The sequence below is a fragment of the Rhynchophorus ferrugineus genome, unplaced genomic scaffold (genome assembly GCF_030347505.1).
Source record: "Rhynchophorus ferrugineus isolate W39M unplaced genomic scaffold, kcgeb_rfMv2 rfM2, whole genome shotgun sequence".
Taxonomy (NCBI): domain Eukaryota; kingdom Metazoa; phylum Arthropoda; class Insecta; order Coleoptera; family Curculionidae; genus Rhynchophorus; species Rhynchophorus ferrugineus.
Window position 1 is genome coordinate 79,903,276 of NW_027472581.1, and position 19,929 is coordinate 79,923,204.

Sequence of the window (19,929 nt, forward strand, 5' to 3'; positions counted from 1 at the left end):
TGCGCAAAGTCATGAACAGAGGCTTCATCAGAATATTAATATTGAGGTTCTTCAGCTACATAATAATGGCGTAGTCAAAAGATTAAAGGGAATAAACCATATTTTTTCATAAGTAAAACTTAATGCACATTAAAAACAGTGACATAGATGTTAAGTAAAAACCATCTACCGTAGAATAAGTATTTTATAATTAAAAAACTGCAGCAAATTAGGATAAGAATAATGCACTTATTAGTGTTAATTCTCTAGAATTATATAATAAATAATTTAATAAATCCATTTGAATTAAACAGGACAAGTAGGAATCGTTGTTGACAATATTTGTTGACTCGTAATTTAACATATTCGTAGGTGAGAAAAATATGTTTACACTTTAAGGAAACATGAACATGATAAAATGTGAAACATAACATCTTACAGTTAATATGACTACCATAATAACCGTAGTTTACAAAATTTGAACTTTTGTCTGCCTGATCGATCACCGATCAGGACCTTCCACCGTTACAATACCTTTCAAATCAGGCCGTTCGTCCGTTTAACTAGGAGGACGCGCAATTAGAACCCATGTCGCTAAGAATCCAGCACGACGGCTCGACGAACAACGTGTACCGATGCGCATCCGACGAAATTCAACCCGACGAGCGTCCATCCAACAGGTGTTTACACATTACACACCACCAAATCTCTTCCGGCGCGCAGGCCTCACCGTTTATCGCCCGCAACCCTTCAGGTCGCCCAACCACCGACGCGGCACGCTTTTCCGACAGTTTTCCTACGGGGTACGCGCGATTTCGACCACCACGAACCACAACGCTGCCGAAATAACGATGCAAATCGAACTAACATGACGCTCACCAAGAGAATAGACTCGAACCTACCTTGAAAGGTGTGTCGCCGTGTGGTGGGGGCCGCAGTCAGTCAGCGGGCACCGTTCTCCATCGGCATTCGGCTTCCGTTGGCTCGTTGTGGCCGTCGATGTCGTCGTCGCCGTCGACTGGGACCTGGTGCAACGTCCGAATTTACAATTCTCACTCTAACTGGGCTGCGTGCTCGTCTGTTTGTTTGTTTTGGTGAAAGTCCACGTCGATAATTGGCCGGTACTATTTCCCGAAGAAAAACGGCCAGAAACGTTTGCTCTAGTTCTACAACCACCTGTTTTTGTTGAATTATTCACGGGACGTTTACCGCTTTTGCATCGGAGTAGTTCTACGTGAAACGCCACTTGTGATGCGTGGTCTTGAGAGACATTTTGCTCGATAATATTTGTCACAAATACAATTTTGTTTCTGAAAAACATTTTCAATATTTTAGGCGACAGCCTATTAATTTTAAAATCTGGGGACAAACCATATAATATTTATATTTGTGAAAATTTAATGAAACAAATGAAACAGGGACATATAACATCTATACTCCTTCCCAATAAAACATCCAATGCACGTCATATATGACGTCGAATATACTGCCAAATATAGTTTGTAAAAAAATTAAATTTTATTTTATTCGTGAATCGGATTTTTCCTTCTCATCTTACCCTAGTTAAAAAGAGACAAATTCTGTCTGATGCATCGACACATGTAACCGAGTTACCTGTTATCAAATGTCCATATAACTGTTCTAAACATTAGTGATTATAATTAGAAGTTGAAAACCGGCAAATGTTCTCATAATCACTCAATCTCATGACAAGTAAACAACGTTGTCAACGTTCTTCAAAGACCATCATTTCAAAAACAAAAAACAAATAGAAGGATATCATATCCAATCTTTCCACTGATATGTTCTAACCTACAAAAAGTCTCAAAGTTATAAAAAGTGATATCAATCCAAAGAAAGCACCAGACTGTGACTTAATAACCAGACAAGTGCTGAAAAATCTACCAAGAAAGGCAATTATAAAACTCACCAACTTGAATATTGCAACATTCCAATTAAAACATATCCCAGATTTTTACAAAATGGCTGTATTCATTATGAATCGGAAAACTGGAAAACCACCAAATGAAGAATGTCTTCATAGACTTCATAGAAAATCGATCATAGATAGAGAAGGATCTAAAAATTCAACAAATGATCAGGTACATAAAATCACATACATACATATGCCGATGAAAACATATGCCCATGAAGTTTGCTCAACTATATTTTTAGCCATAGGTCAAAACTTCAATAAACGGTGATATAAGATACTCATATATAAGATCCTTAAACTCCTACATCTCCGTTAGAATGTTTAACAAGAAGTAGCTTACTCAACAGTGAAAGAAACAAAATCAGGTCCTCTTCTTTAATTAATTTATACATGTGACATACCATAAATAGAAATTTTACTATTGATAGATTTCCTGGAGACACTGTGATACTTGCTGGTAACAGCAACATGCTGGTAAATGTACAGATAAGTGGACTAAGGTATGGAGAATAAAAGTCAACGAAAGTAAATCAGTGTATATTGAATTAACCGACAATAAACTGTTCATATACCAATAAGTATAAATAAACCATTATCTCATACAGTAACTACGCCAAATACTTTGGGATGAATCTTGATGAAATTTTGCATTGTTGGAAGCGTATCGAAAATATAAGAAAAAAAATACGGTGAAAAGTAAAATAAGTGAAAATACAAAATGGATGTAGATAATTTGGAAATAAGGGAATAACTAAAACATATAGATCGAAAGAGAAAAGTGGCGCAAAGTATTTGGTACCTTAATCTTCCAATTGAAGCAGGCGATTCAGAAAAAAAAACGGGCACAAATAATTAATAGTAAATATGTTGTCCTCCATTACGACAACGCTGGACAAAATACGCATTTAGTAATTTGGCAAAAATTAAGCTATAGTGACTGAGAGATTGTTATATCCCGATCTGTGCAAAACCCTCTTAATAGTCAAATTTAGGTTTTTGATGGAAAATGCCAAAAATTTTACCAAAGTGATTAAATAAGTGGAAAAAAGTACATAAATCACTAATCAGCCTTTTACCATCTATATTTATAAATTCGGTTTGCAAACTATTAAAAAAAATGAAATAGCTTTACCCCAGCTCATTATTCTAGAATAGAATTAAGTGTGAACATTGCTGACAAAACTGATGTATTTGCAACACCATTGATAAGAGTGGCCATTTATGTAAAATATTCCAGTACTTACGCGAAGCCAAAATTGCATCATAAACTGTTCAAAAAGTACCAATTGGAATTAAAAAATCATTATAAGAAAACAAAGGGAAGCGTCTTTACATCCAGGATATTAGTAATCGTGTTTGTTCATTATATAAAGCAAGACTGTGAAACAGTTCCTTAGAGAATCTAACTGGAGTCTAACTGGGATTTAGTTAGATCATAAAATATTAATGGGTCGTTAATAACTAAAAATAGAACACAGAGTAACTATACTTTTTAAAGCTTATCATTACAAATTTCTCAGAATCATGTATCTATATAAAAAAACCTCTGTATAAAAAATTTGTCTGGATATATTTTCTGCTGACCGTAATATAAATGCTTAGTTCTTCTTCTAATCATAGTTCTACTTTTTTCTTTTAGTTAACGAGAACGAAAGAGAATATCTAATTGTGACAATATAATTAATAATAAAATATATATATTATTATGATCAAAAGTAGTACAATGTGAAAATAGTTATTGTTACTTCCTTCCGCCAAAACTGTCGACAAAATAATGCCAATATTATTTAAGTGTCATGTAATTTCAATTGCCATCAAACATTCTGTGACCGCTATATTCATCTGATTTAGCTCTGTAGGAATTCCTCATCTAGTTCAATTACTGTTTCCAAGTAATGAACAAAAATAGCATAACCGCATTAATGTAAGCGAGATTATATTGATGAGATTAGGTTTTCTTTCAAATGGGTTCTTATTTCTGATTAGCATTACAATATATTCTGATTAGACCATTACTACCAATATTCCATCTAATACTGTATTCCTCTATTTCCTGAGAGAACTACTAGTTATTAATAGATTTTTTCAATATAGCTTTTATCTGCATATGTCTGTGTTAGTCTTATAAGTTCATATAAAATAAAACGTAGTAATTTTTGATATAGTTCATTTCTTTTCGCTTTATTAAACCTTACTTATTTCTAAGAGTAAGAAAGAACTTATCGTATGCAATAAAAAAATATATACCCTACAGATTACCAAAGCTCACAATAAAAAATATAGACCAATTTTCTATAAAATATATTTTCAGCTATGGAGAATAAAAGAAAAAAATACCTGAAATGAAGTAATATATTAAGAACATAAAATAAACCTCTCGCTCACCAACGCTAATGACACTGGTATTTTATATCATGCGATTTTTTTGATGATGGAAAATGTTTTCGATATTTTTCTGTTATTGGGTTGGGCCAAAGAAATATGGCTCAATACATTTAGTTCGGATATGTCAACAATTCTTTGTTCTTTTTATTTGGATAGCACGAATTAAAGTGTCACGTTTCGATTGATGGCCGTTTACCGATCCTTTTAACGCTAACGATTTCACCCCTCCCCTCTAAGCCGCCTCGTTGATTGTGAGTTTTCTTTTAGATGTGCGATTGTCTTGAAGTTTTTACCTATGTTGAAAGTTTGTTAATTAAGTTGTAATTCGTATTGTATTAATCTGTTAATATTAATATATTCAGTTACAAATCAAATGATACAATAGATTGGATACATATAGTAATTCCATTTATTGGGGGAATTCGTATCCAGTACTCTCGCAGCATGTCTGTTGTCATATACTAAACACATAGAATCCAACGTATAAAGACATTTAAAACTCAAAATGAATACTATGCTATTAATACACCGATAAATATTTTATGGAGCAATCAAGAGTATTAAGAAGCCTATTACATCTATTTCCCCAAAGAGAAAAGAATAAATCTGAATCCAAGGAAAGCAAAGGTATTCGTTGCATTGTCTAGAAAAGCTGTATCAGAGCTTACCGATCTGCAAAATGCAATCTTGCGACTGAAATATAATTATATCGCGATTTTTAGAAAATATTACTTAAAGTGACTGGGGTTATTAGTGAAACCATTAGTCATAGTAGAACTATCAGTTTAGATTCAGACAAAAACACTTTATAATCGGCGAGGTCTATAGAATAACGGATATAATTAGAAACTATAAAATAAATAAAAATATATTCTAAAATTTTTGCTATACGTATCACAAAACCTTCGACAAAGTTTCGCACAAAAACTTGATGCTTCCAAAGAAGTACTTAGAGATATTATATCCTAAATAAGTTATGAAAGAGGAAAAGGTTTATTTAGAACTCAAAAACAATTCATTTACTTAAAAAACTTATTTATTTAAAGAAAGAAGAAGCAACTTTTTCGGCGGCACTACAAAACGACACTAAGGGTTTTTATCTATTAGAAACCAGAGCAAACCCATCTGACCATTCGAGTAGTCTTAATATAGACTGCCTTGGCAGATGACCGGAACAGTCAGAGCAATAAACCTATATTATATAACATATATACATCATATGTCTGGAAGGGCAGAAAACTCAAAGCCAATGTATATCTCCATGAAAATCTAGAGGATGTTCAGCTACCAATGGGAAATACACTGTTTAAATATTGAAAAAGATAAAACTCTTGAAATATATGTAATTGTAGCTAAATGAAACGGGTATAATGTGAGAAAACTGAATTATAGTTTATCGATGGTTGAACCAGTCGTCATAAATATTTGCAACTAATTAGTGGTTGATCTAAGAGACCAGTTTTAAAACATAATTAAAATATAACAGAACAAGGTCTAAGACAGCATCACAGTTTAGTTTAACTCTTGATCGTAATGTTTTTTTTTGATCTTATTCTTACTCTATTCCATTTGAAGAAACACAGTTAAAAAAAGTGTAGTGAAGTAATGAAAGCTTACCAAATATTTCAACACACTCTCAATTAGGTTGGGCACTTAAAAAGTGAAGATATTAGATTTTTGTTTTGTGTTGGTAGTAGTTAAAATAATATTGTAAGTAGATAAATAGGTTTAAGTAGGTATTAAGATGAATTGTGTGTATATGGTAGAAGATAAAAAACGTGTGGTGGGCTAAATAAGGTTTTTTATTATTTTTATTTAGTTATTACAACGAATATTATGTACATATTCTATTTTAAAATGTTTTATTGTGTTAAAAATCTCAGTTTGATTATTTTTTAATGTTTAGTGAGTTCCTTGTTTATTTTTTGAAGTCGGTTCAATTTTTTTGTTAAAAATAGTTTATTTTTCTATATTTATAAATATATATATATAATGTTAGATATTTACTCATTAAAATACGTAGTTATTTTATTTAATATTACAAGTACCAGGTACAGCTCGTATGAGGAAAAATAAGAATAAAGAAACAATGATTAAAAATAAGGAGCACTTCAGACCCCGCGGTCACTTACCTATCCCAGGTTATTTAACAATTGTTCTGACTAACTAAACAACAACAAAAAAGTTATTGTCCCTGCCGGGAATCGAAGCCGGGACCTCTGTTTGGGAGCTTAACGTTTTAATCATTACACCATACAAGCAGTTTTCTACAATATTCTTACGAACTCTTATATGCTACAGTTAGTGCTTAAAAAGTAAACTGAATGGCTTTTACACCGAATGACTTTAGATTTTCCGTTATATCAGCTCAGCAATAATATTACACCCAAATATCTGATTAATTTAGATAAAAAATATTAACTTTGTAGGTGCCTTAGAAATTTAAGCGTTTCCCTCAATTTCCCCCCTTCCCCCAACAGGTCCTGATTTGCTACAAATGGGACCACCTCGGAAGTGCACTCTTTCGAATAAAAAAATAATTTTGAAAACCGGCCCACTATTCGACTAATATACAATAAAAAAATATGCAGCCGAACATAGAATCTCCTCCTTTTTCGAGGTCCGTTAAAAACCATGGCGGTCCAATACTCAATCCTTAGTGACAAAAACTGATAAAAATATTGAAAAAATTCTCCAAAAGACAACAAAGTCAGATCAGTATTTGGAGGTATCGTTAGCTTCTTGCTTCATGAAAATAATGCCCCATACGTACAGCATTACGAGAACAATTTTCTAAATTGTTTTCCTATCTTTATACCAACATGTCGATTGGTTTAGCAGCGATCCCACCATTAACCCATTTTCCCAATTTTTCTATATTTTGCAATCATGTGTCAGCCCTGTAGTTCTATATAAATTTGAACAAGTGGTAATCAGAAGGTGCTATGTCTAGTGAATACTTTGGGTGCGACCCATTTGTGTCGTAATAGTGCATGTTTGACCTTGTTTGGCATAATACATTATTCCATTTAATCAATTGACATAAGATTTAAGATTTTCTTTTTTTTTATGGTAAGATTTTCTGGTCATATGGTAGGGCTCTAACCGCAAATCTTTCGCTTCGGCATCTACTTTTCATCTTAACAAATAATATGCCACGGAAAATTCTTTTTTGAATTCGATTTTCACTCAAATGTTGTGTTCACTTGTTTATTTCCCAACATATTCATTGATTTTGTTTTTTGTATATATTCCTCAAACAGTAATCAAATAAATTTTGCAAAATAAATTGACTTGACCTAATAAAAGACTGCACTATTTAACGAACAACATCTATTTTATTCTCACTTTTTAGTTAGTTTATTTTAGTTTAGTTAATTCAAAGTTTTACTTGACTATAAGATCTAAATTTTAATCTCACAGAAACATTATTTGAGAAAACTTTTAAAAATAACTTGAGATAAATTTCCAACATTTTTTTTTCTATATTTTGAAAATATAACGGATAAAATGTAATATACAAATATATACATGCTTACTCCCGCATATGTATTTGAAAGTGTCCTACTCCGATATATTCTCTTGATATGTTCTAGGTCCAGTGCCCTCACATTCTACAATCCTTTGGGAAAGATTATCTTGCCTCTAAACTTTCAACGCGTCTTTTATGAGAGTAAAAAGAGTGTTCCGTAAACAAAATAGGTATATAAATTTACATAAATATCTCTACAAGGTCCTCTAAACTATTTTGTATCAATGACAATGTTTTAAATTCAAAACTATAAACAAAAATATAGAAAAAACACAAAGAGTTTGTAAATTCCGCCAATTTTATTTCAACCTTTCCGAAGTTATTTTTTCTCAAAACAAATCACTTTCTCAGAGTCCAAATCAACTACAACCAGAAAGAGGGAAAATGTATATTAGTAGCTACAAGTAAATTTAACTTGATAAAGAACATTGTTAACGCAATGGAGCTTTATTCAACATTTACATCTTACCATTAAGTATGCCTAGTACAATCTTAATTTACCAAGCAATTCTTTACAATATTTCTGCTATACTTGCATCTATACAAACGCAAGACGAGCACAAAATAAATACACCATGTATATATAGAATAAATTTTTAAAAAATAAAAGAACTTAAGCCATACTTAACACTTATACCCTATACCAGTGTGTGTGGCTTGGTTCGACTCAATCTTCTGATTTCCCACGTGTTGTCTTGTGAATGTATTGCTTCTACGTTGCTGTAATTTAGCAACCTTATTTCATGTATTAATGCCAAGTCTTGGATAATTTCTTAAATACATTTGACCTAGAGTTTATTGTTTTTGTCCTTTCACCATAATGCAAAATTAACATAAACACATTTGGGGCTCTTAAGCTGTATTTTCCAATCTCTAGTTTATTTCTAGTTTTTTTGTATATATATATATATATATATATATATATATATATATATATATATATATATATATATATATATATATATATATATATATATATATATATATATTCCCAATAGTGTTTCGTTTAATATTGGGATATCAGCAGTTTAGAGCATAAATGTTGAAAATGTCCCTTGATTGGATAGTCATTTCGACAGTTTAAAATAGGAGGTACTCTAACAATTGGTATATTAAATCTTCGAGTTGCTGGTTTGTTCAAATTAACCTTTCATTTATAGTATACTCTAAATTATAGCTCTTCATTATTCTTGAGTATTTTCTGCATATGTTTTTAAGTATATTGAGTATGTAGTATAAAATACCACTAATTATTCTAATAGCTTTATTAAAAATGTATTTAATTGGTTTGGCTTTTATTGAATTTAAGTTATCAATATCTAAAAAGTACTCTCAGTTACCAAAATGTGTTTTCATTTACCAAAAATTATGAAGCAGGATTTATTAGCAATATTTGATTTAGGAATATGGGACATATAGGGAAGGTTTACAAATGATACACTTGATAAATTTAGGCCAATTGATATATTTATATAAACAGTTTCCTGAACATCATATGACTAGTGAATATTATACCTATTGAAGCTATTTAGCTGTATTTTCCAGTCTCTAATATCTTTGTAGATATTGTCACTTGAACTTTTTCTACAGCCTTATGCAGATATATATTTTTATTATTTATTTAAATAATTTTTAATGTTTTATTTTATTTATTCTATAGTTCTCTATATCTATACAACACTTTTTGTAAAAACTATCAAGCAGAATTTATTGGCAATATTTGACTTAGGAATATAGGACATACAGGGAAAGGTTACAAATGAAACGCTTGAAAAATTTAGGCCAATTGATATATTTATATTGACAGTATCCTGAACATTATACCCTCGTCACATATATAAATAGTTTTATTTATTCATTTATTTTATCGTTAAAGGATAAACCTATGCTGGTCTACTGTTTATTCTGTAAAGGTCGTCATCACCACAATATAACCACAATAAAATGATCCTATATCTCTAAACATATATTTATTCGTAAAATTAGAATTGTTCGATTATATTTGATCAAGACCAAGGCTCCGTATACGAATACCTATGATGATCATCGCGGAAAAACGTTACCCTCACTGCATATGTCATCTTACCAGTTACCGGTAATCCAGAGATAGTTCTGACGTGTCGGGGATAACGTTTTGCCGGTTAATATTAATATACAGAGCTTAACGTTGAGATAAACTAGGGGACTTAGTCGGACATGACCGGTCTACTAAAGGAGTGGCTGGAAGAACTTTTAGTAGACAGGCAGCCAACCGAAACACAAACCCGGGACAAAGGAACTGGTCCGAAATCAAACGTAGGACGTAAGCTAAATACTAACAAGATCATTGACCTAGAAACAGAGCTGGGGGTCGACGTCGGAAACTCCAAGCTCCAGGCGAGTGAAGCTGGTAAGGCTCCTCCGAAATGATCAGTCTTTCTCGAAAATTAACTGGGCGATAAATAAATCGTTTTCCTTAGGCCGAGAGCTTGGAGTCCCCGTCGCTATGTCCGTTCGATCCGGTGTAATAACTGCCCGATAGCGATAAATGAAGAAGAAGAAGAAGAAGAAGAAGAGGAGGAAGAAGAACAGCAAACGGTGATTGATGGTGTGGAAAGGAACGGATCAAGAATGTCTGTCCCTATCGGGCGGTTAGGCAACCATGAGATCTATCGATGTTTAGCCCCATTTTTGGAAGAGTCCCATCCGCTGACATCTACAGTTGGCTCCCCAGAGGTTGCACCTGCAGGAACTGTTGTAACAGCAGTCATTCGGGCGATGATCACAGTTTCCACCTCTTCTGATACAGGCTCGTCTGAAAAGGTAAATTATTGAAGAGGTCTGACGTCTGCAAAATGGAAATAGGCGTCACTTACAACCTTGTCTTCCGCGAAGTGGGTTGGCAAACAATAAACACCCAAACTATATCTGATGTATTATCTAACTAATCGCGAGTATCTGACATTCATATTATATGTCTATTTTTGTATTTTTTCATTCAACTCAGCTTTTCATTCACAATATAAGAGCAGAAAAGCAGAAAATATAAACAAACCAGAGTGTAATACAATTAAGGATATATATTTCTGTTAAAGAACTCACAGGTTGTTTTCTAAAACACGCTACCTACTACATTCAAAGCGAAAAAGCAACTACTACTAATAAACAAATTTAATTTTTGAGATAATTAACAATACTTTCCAATATTCGATCAAGGAAACAATATTGTAGTGTTCCCATAGTAAGATATCAGATTATTAAGTAAATTAGAACAAATCATAAAGATATGAAAAATACTCTTAATCCAGCAAACTAGCAATTTATAGATTCTATCACAGTAGTAGTTTTTTGTTTTCGTTTTTTTTTTTTTGGTACATTCGCCTGTTCAGGGAGCACTTTTGAGGTATGTGAAGAAAAAATTAGAAGAATAAAACCTGGGGATTGCGTTAAGTAAGGCAATTTTTTTCTGTAAATTGAATCTTTATTAGCTTAATTTCCTATAAATTCTAGTAATGCTAACTATTCCAGCTAACGTACAGTATCTCCTATTTTTAAGATCGTTTTCTGTATTGAAATCTGCGTCTCTGAATCTGTTTTGTCGCATTTGAAGAACTTAAGCTTGTAACAAGGAGCCACACAAAATGATTGGAAAGGTAAAGGTTCGATAGAGACGTATTTTAGTATTGATTGTAATACTGAATCTTCCATATGCGCCATTTTAGAAAAGCAATAGCTCCACATCACTCATTTCCCCTGTATTACTAATCCCAAGTACTTGAACTCTTGCACTTGTTCTAAGAGGGTCCCGTTCAGATTTGCAATCGAAGGCGATCCGCCAGTTTTCAAAACTTTGTTATTTTCTTCATTAATGTTTAAGTCATATGGCTGTGCAGTGCGAACTATGTCATCAAGAATTAATCAAAAATCCTCAATACTTTTATCAGCAACTATAGCGCTAACATCAGCGAATATCAGATCAGTAAAGAAATGTAGCTTCATATTGAAAGCAATGTCTTGTTTTTAAAAATCTTTCGCATAATTTCACCCACTATTCAGTTTAAAATAACAGAGAGCCAACATCTCCTTGAAAACCACTTGGTCGGACCGGACAGCTATTAAAATCATCGTAAGATTCCTGAAGAAGTTTAATATATTTTATTGAACATATATAGTTTTACAAAGTGGGTGATTCCAAAAAGCTTCAACAGCAAAGTGAAAACAGACTTAATAAGAATTGTTCAACAATTTTCAAGTTAAAGTGAAGAAAAGAAAAGGACTAGCAATCAGAAGTTTTCTGTCGGTCCGAATTTTTGTAGTAGATTTCTTGCGTGGTTTTCGTTCAAGTAGATAAACCTCGATATCGTGCAGTTACAAAATTATTCTATTTGGATAGACTAAGTCGTAAGGAAATTCACCCACAATTGGTAAAGATATGCAGGAACTTTCTCTTCTCCTTCCACGTGAATCGTTAGAGAACGGCACGACTGACTTTACAGGTAGTTGCATGTCCCGCTAAGATGGTCCAAAGACAACGAAAACCACAAGCACACCGGAAACCAACACATGAAGGATTTACTGGAAGGATGAAATTACTGCGGACGTGGGAATATAAGAAGATAGAGCGCATCTTTCTCAAATAAGTAGGGATGTGAAAGCCTTACGCAAGATGGATGTCATGTTTGCTGAATACTGATAAAAAAACAAATACTCATACGATTAGAGAACCTCATCAATTTTATATGTTGATTTGCCTCACTACACGCCAGAAATCAACCAGCTGTCGAAACAGTGAATGGAAGTCAGTGGTTCAGCGCCAAAGAAATATCTCCATAATATTAATCACATAAATAATTATCTCGAAAAGGGCAGAATTATTACAGGTAATGATTAGCGATTGGAAAACTTCAGAATTGTACCCCAGTACCATTTGCTCGACCACCTTTTCCCCCAGATTTGATATCCTCAGATTTCCACCTCTTCTTAAACTTAAAGGAATGTATTTCTAGGAAGTGTTTTACATTTAAAGAAATTTTATAGAAATACATACTCATTTTTTAACTGAAAATTTTTCAGCTTGCCCTTCTTCGGACTTATGAACACCTTCGTGATATGAAGAGTCTGTTTAACACCTCTCCTTCCTCATTCACGTATACAACGTATTTGTCCAAGTATTAGTGAAAGCTTTACCTTTGTACGCACGGGCTATGTCCTAAACAAGTTCCAATAATATTTTCTAAAATTTAGTGATAAGGTTTAGTAGAACTACTGATAAATTATTGGGAGTACTAGTAAACCCTCTACAAACCTTGAAACTGTAGTAACTCTTGCGACATTACAATATGTTAGTTTTATTGTTTTACTTTCTTTGCTTTAATATTAATTCATACTGAATATATATATTTTTTGTGTATATTTAGACTGTCTAAGGACCTAATTTATAAACCTATTTAGATAAGCGTTAAATCAACTTATTGATATTGTTAAATCAAGATGGATTGCTTGTAAGTCGAAAAGCGATAATTAACATATAAACTTCGAAAAATTGACTTAAAACTGTCTGAATTTTCCGAGAATTTCTGGAAACAAGGCGAGAAAGTCATGATTTTAATTTTTGATAGGTGTTTGCCTTTCTAAAATGATAATAAATCAGGCTACAGAAAAGGATGCCTGATTGATCGTTCCCTACAATCACCAAAAACCTGAGGGAGGGACAAAAAACGGTATGTTTTATGTTAGTAAAATATTCCAAAAGATTCTACATTCTAACGGTGAACATATAAACAAGAACCATATCAAACACCGAGCTCTCTTATAATAAACAAAGTCAAGTAGTTTGCAAAACGTAAGTTTCCTGTAACCAAGCATTACTAGGAAGTATACAGTCTGCACTACAAGAAACGTGAGGTTTAATAACGTCAAATTTAATAATCAAATAGTAGCTTTACTTTCATTAAGTTCGTTAGACTCTCACCTAATTATGGTTCGTTGGTCGCCTATACTTTTGAATGCATTCTTTAATTTAAAAAAATTCATCTGAGATTTATCCATTCCGTGCAGAATCTATGCGACAAAATGAATAACGATAGTTATAAGTGATTTTATCAGTTTAAGAACGGTGAAATTAACATGGAGACCAAGAGAAGACCAAGAACAAATTTCCTTACACTAGATCGAGACTCAACAAGGAATAGCACATTATTTAAAATCATTAAAAATTGCAAACCGCAAAAATTGGGCTTGAAATTAACTATAATATCCCATTCTATTCGACATTATTGCTGAGATTATGTTAATCATTACTTATTGTTATAACATCAGTCGCTGTATTCGGAAGGCATTGCACTTTCTGACCTCCGCGTATTTAGGACGATTATTCGATTATTATTATTATATCAACCTCCATCTAGGCCTATCTGAGCCACCAATTAATTGGCCAATTCAAATATATGAAAATGAAGGATTTTTCCGATATGATAATCGTATGCCGCCAGAAAGATAAAAATAAATTGTAGTTAACTAAGAACAACACTTATAAATTACCCAAAAACAATGTAAACAGTACATTGCCATTAAATAATACAAGTTTCTCTATTTAAATGTCTGCTACTTAAACAAATTGAACTACTGCGTAAATTTACAATGTAACAATAATATCGGTCAGGTACTTCATACCATACACTTAATATACAACTGATGTTGTTTCTTTTGATTATTATCTGTATCTCTCATTAATTGCTCAGCACTATATTTACTCAATTTCAATACTTTGAATCAAAACAGAAAAAAAACCAAAACATTTATAGGAAATAATAAACCTTTTCCTGTTTAAAATTCCTCTTAGTGTTTTGGTTTATAATATTTGTTTTGCGGTTTAGCTTCATTTACACTTAATTTTTCATCCGACCACGCCACAAATATTACGACCATTAAAAACACATTCTACTAATAACGTTCAACCATGAGCGAATTCCTTTACGATAATACAAATCACGTGAAACCTTGCGTATGAAATATTTATCGTGGAAAACAAATTGTCAATATACGGAATTATAATAGAACTAAAACTTACAGTCACATTACGTTTAAATTTATTATTTATTTATTGGTAGTTTAAGGAATTTCAAAGTTATTGTGATGTTATTGTTAAAATTTCAGTATTATAAGTTAGAAATTGTTCTAACTATTTAAAAAGAAATACGTCTGATTGTCTGTCCAGTCTCAAATGCCCCGAGGAAAATATATACTTCTTATTAAAATTTAACTAAGCGTCTAAATACTAGCTTCAGTACATAAAGAATTATTTTTTTAGAGATGGTTTTTAATAAATGATGTATCGCTTTGTAAAATTCCGATCAGTTTACACTAGATGGCAGTAGAAAGCAACTAAAACTAATTTTTAACTCACGTTAAAGATGGATACCATCAAAACAACATGCAACATATGACAGTTTTTCTTCGAGAAAATTGAAAACTAAACCGAGGCTGGTGAAAATGTTACTATTGTTTGTATTTCTGATATTGTTACTGTTAATCAAGCTCAGTTTTAGTTTCAAAAATTCTGTTTCGGAAATTTTAATGTAAAAGCTGCGCCATACTTTGAAAAATCAAATTGTTGAAAATATGGATAAAATCATGGTATTGGCGGAGTCCAGTCATCATACAAGCAATGTTTCTATTATCTAGGACATAGATATTGCACGAAAAACTATTTGAAACTTTTTCGAAAAGGCTGAATACAAAAAAATACTACTTTTATGGAAATCACACGAATTAAAGGTTAAAAATCTTCATAAATTTCCATGTGAGAATTGCAACAAAAGATTACTGATTGAAAATCAACAAAATTGGTATTGAATAATCTAGTATTAGTTATTTCCTTACAGCAAAACTCATAATTCAATAATGTTGAAAAATATTCAAATTTAGACCACCTGAAGCCACAATCAGCTGAAGTATTTATGAGATAGACATAAAAATCCAAATCTGCTAAATATCGATTTCAATGTGAAGCATATGGGGCAAATTTGAACAAAGTTTCTGCTTATAGTATAAGTACATGGTTATACTATTAGTAAACTATGTATTATAAAGTAAAGTATAAAAGTATAAAGTATAAAATAAAGTAAGTACTTATAAATTATTATTCCAAATATTCATGTATACTAGAATTAACATGGAGAAATAATCACCACAAAATATCTATTAAATTGTAAAAGTAAAATTCGAACTTCCAAAAGCTTGAATGTTAATTAAAGTAGAGACAAAATGGAAACAGAGTTTAATGAATAAAACAAATCCTAATGAGAACATGTTCGCCCTAATCAGAGTTAAAACCATTCATCAAAAACTTTTAATTACATTTCGGTACAAAAATACCAAGGAAGTAACGCTAATTGTTTTAAAAGTTCTATTGTTAAATAAACAGATATTTGATAAATTGATTTTGTGCTGCGAAACTTTATAAAGCTACGAAACGAAACCCTATGCCAGTCAAGCCAGGCTGCATAATAAGATCTGAAATGTGGTAATTAGAGAGCGTTATGTTTAGTGAGTATGCTGAGTATCTTTCATATCTCTTGCACGGTCGAGAGTTGTCATGCAAGATCATGAATTTACATAGAAAACTCGCCTTTGCCGATCTTTTCTGCAACAACAGGTCATCCAATTTATTTAACTGACGTCTGCAGTAACAGTTTCATTCAGTTTTAGCTGGTCTTGATATGTTATATTAGCACAGCAAGACTTTATATTCATAAATATCTGCCAAAAAATCTGAGATAAACATCTGCTTCAGTGTCAGTATGAATAGCTGTTATGGATCAACCCGTACCTTTACAGACTAAGGGTGAAAAGCTATTCTCACATGTTTGTGAAATGCAAGTATCGCCAAATATAACAAGCAGTGGAATTATAAACTACTTTAAAGGCGATGGAATCAAATTTATACCTAAACAAATAATGTGTACGTATAAGAAAACAACACTAATAATGTTTCAGGCCACTTCAGCCGTATTTATTAACTAAAATAAATCAATGAACATATTTTTTTATATTTTACAAAAGAGCTGCATTTTGAGGTGGAGATGTTGGTCAAGAATATTCAGCAATCAGCGTGGTAAAATACCACCAAAATCAGAAGGAAACACCTCTCATAAAAATGATGAAGGGAGTTGGACCAGAGATAATTAAAAGAAGGCCGCCGAATTTGAAAACTACCGCAAAAGTAATGATTCAACCCCATATAGTGGAGCGCATTGGCTGAAATGTCCAAACTATCTGAAAAACTTTGAAAAGGTTTAAACCAATGACTTAGGAAAGTCATCTTATTCCATATATTTTCACCAAGAAGCTAAAGTAGGTATACTACAAAGAGTTGTACTGTGGCCAAAGTTTTATCTACTCTACACTTATGGTATACCATAAATAGGGTATATTAGGATGGCTGGATTTGCTGATGATACTGCGATTATAGCTATCAGAGACAAGCACTAATAACGTTAAAAAATACTACAATCCCATATAAAAACAATACTAAATATTTCGGAATGAATAATGATACAAAACTTCGCTGGAATGAACGAGAGTTGTTTCATTAATTTGTGAATTATAGAATTTTGAGTGAACAACTTTTATTATTGTTGGAAAAATGGATAAAAAGGAATCTCGCCTGTTGATAAATTATTGCTTTTTGAAGGGAAAAAATACAGTTAAAGCAAAAACTTGGCTTGATTCCTTGTTTTCGGGACGCTGCCCCAGGAAAATCAACCTCAAGGATTGGTATGCTAAGTTTAGACGAGGTGAAATGAGTACCGAAGACGGTGAACGCAGTGGACGCTCAAAAGAGGTTGTTACCGATGAAAACATTTTAAAAAATCCACAAAATGATTTTGAATTATCGTAAATTGAAATTGAATAGCAGACACTCTAGAAATATCAACTGAACGTTTTCATGATATCATTCACGAATATTTGGGTATGAAAAAAAAATGACGAGTTGATGATTCGGAGCAGCATTTGAAGATGATCATGCGTAATAAACCCGAGTTTTTGCGTCGATATGTGACAATGGATGAAACATGGCTCCATCATTTCACACCGTCCAGTCGACAGTCATACGAGTGGACTGCAACAGATGACCACGCTCCAAAGCGTGGGAAAACGCAGTAGTCGGCTGGCAAGGTTATGGCGTCTGTATTTTGGGATCCGTATGGAGTAATTTTTATTGAAAAACTTGGAAAGACCATCCACAGCGACTATTACATAGCGTTATTGGACCGTTTGAAGGACGAAATCGCCAAAAAACGGCAGCATTTGAATAAAAATAAAATGCTGCTTCACCAAGAAAATGCACCGTGTCACAGGTCAGTAAAACGATGCCAAAAATTCATGAATTGGGCTTCGAATTGCTTCCTCATCCACCGTGTTCCAGATCTGGCCCCCAGCGACTATTTCCGGTTCTCAGAGCTCAAAAGAATGCTCGCTGGGAAGAAATTTTCCAAGAGGTGAGAAACTGAGGCTTTTTTTGAAGCAAAGGAAAAATCGTACTACAAAAATGGTATTGAAAATTTGGAGAGTCGCTATAACCAATAAATCACCCTTGAAGGGAATTATGTTGAATAAAAAAAACATACATTATACATATTTCCTTGACAAAAGAAGTTTAAAATCTGTTTAAAATATTTTTAAAATTATCTATATTGGCCACATAAACCACATTACTATGACACGTGTTGACATCAACTAGTCAGCAGATTGAATATATTATAATTGTATGCTTTCAGAGGTATTCTAGTGAAACTAAACGAAACTGCTAGTTTCTAAAAATATTGATCAGAAAGTAAAAAGATTCAGTAATAATCGAATACTCACTCAAATTAACATATATTACAGACTCAACTAGTTTCATTTAAATTTGCATATTTAGCGTCTTATAGTAATTAAATAGCGAAATGTAACAAAGAGTTTTCATACGAATAAATAACAATGTAAAATATTTTTAAACCTGTAATATAAAAACTGATATACACAATTTAGCAGCCTTCTTTTCACTTTACAGCCACACACATAAAATGCAAATATCTGCCGAAAAGATCGCTGATTTATTCAACAATTATGCTGATACATACCTTCGCTCACGAGCCAATCAAAAATTATAATAACCCTTAAAGATACTTTACATATTGTTTGCTTCTTTTCGCTTGTTATCGTACGCACAATTAGCATCAAACAAAAACAACAACAAACAATAACAACACGAAAAACACACAAGGATCTCTATTCGCTTGCAACTGGTATCCTGCGTTTCTTACTTTTGTGCGGGCTGCAGGAATCGATCGATGGAATTTTCAGAATAATCATCTTCGGAAGTGGGATAACCCTCTGAAAATAAAAAAGTATGCGTTAGATTAAAAGTAAATCAGTTCAGTACACAATATCATCTAAATATTATTAAGTATTATGAAAAATTACTGTGTTAATAATAATAAACCAAAACTTAATTTTTTCATCATTAAAAATGTATTTATTGATAAAAATTAATACATTATATATTAATCAAAATATTTTCCAACATTTCAATTTCTTCCCATTTTTCCGTCAACATTGTGCGATATTGTATCGAAAGAACCATGTTATTTTAGAAGAATGAATAAAGAAAAAAAAACATTTCAATACCCATATAGAATTATAAAACTTAGTAACTTAAATAAGTATGTATGTTTAAAATACTGTAGAAGCAAATTAGACATTAATCGACAAAAATTAGAAATAATGTATTTTAATTTATGTGTATATGTGTTATAATTACTTACTAAATATAAAAAGTAAATTAATTAAAATCAAAATCGGAATACTCGTTCATAATCGCTATTGTAAAATTAATTAATTAATTAATTTCATTCATTTGTTTCAATGTTCCAAGTGATATTTTTCATTGCTCTTGTATCAACATTGTTGTTTTAGATTTAATGATATTAGCTAGTCTAAGTTTATATAATATATTGCAATACTCTGAAGTAATAGAACTAAATTTTTAACTTGCTTATTTGGGATACTTTACAATTGAGATTTTTAAACAAATTTCTAACAGATCAATAGAAAGTCCCTAGCCTACCATAGT

General features: G+C 32.1%; 2 protein-coding genes across 4 annotated transcripts in view; both read right to left on the reverse strand.

Moving 5' to 3' along the window:
* Positions 1-853, reverse strand: part of LOC143191382 (uncharacterized) — a 136,921-nt gene extending 136,068 nt beyond the window's left edge. Inside the window, exon 1 of one of the 2 annotated variants that reach the window (XM_076396399.1) lies at positions 514-853. The gene's annotated coding sequence lies outside the window, so the exon portion shown is untranslated. The remainder of the gene's footprint in view (positions 1-513) is intronic. The other variant, XM_076396398.1, reaches the window with a different exon arrangement.
* Positions 854-9,608: 8,755 nt separating this feature from the next.
* The window catches only part of LOC143191383 (U8-agatoxin-Ao1a), a 73,120-nt gene continuing 62,799 nt past the window's right edge, over positions 9,609-19,929 (reverse strand). Inside the window, exons 2-3 of one of the 2 annotated variants that reach the window (XM_076396401.1) lie at positions 19,121-19,190; positions 9,609-10,626 (exon numbers count right to left, since the gene is read on the reverse strand). In XM_076396401.1, the coding sequence (XP_076252516.1) occupies positions 10,491-10,626; positions 19,121-19,190 (206 nt within the window). In that variant the 3' untranslated portion in view covers positions 9,609-10,490. Of the gene's footprint in view, positions 10,660-19,120; positions 19,191-19,929 lie in introns of both variants that reach the window. The other variant, XM_076396400.1, reaches the window with a different exon arrangement.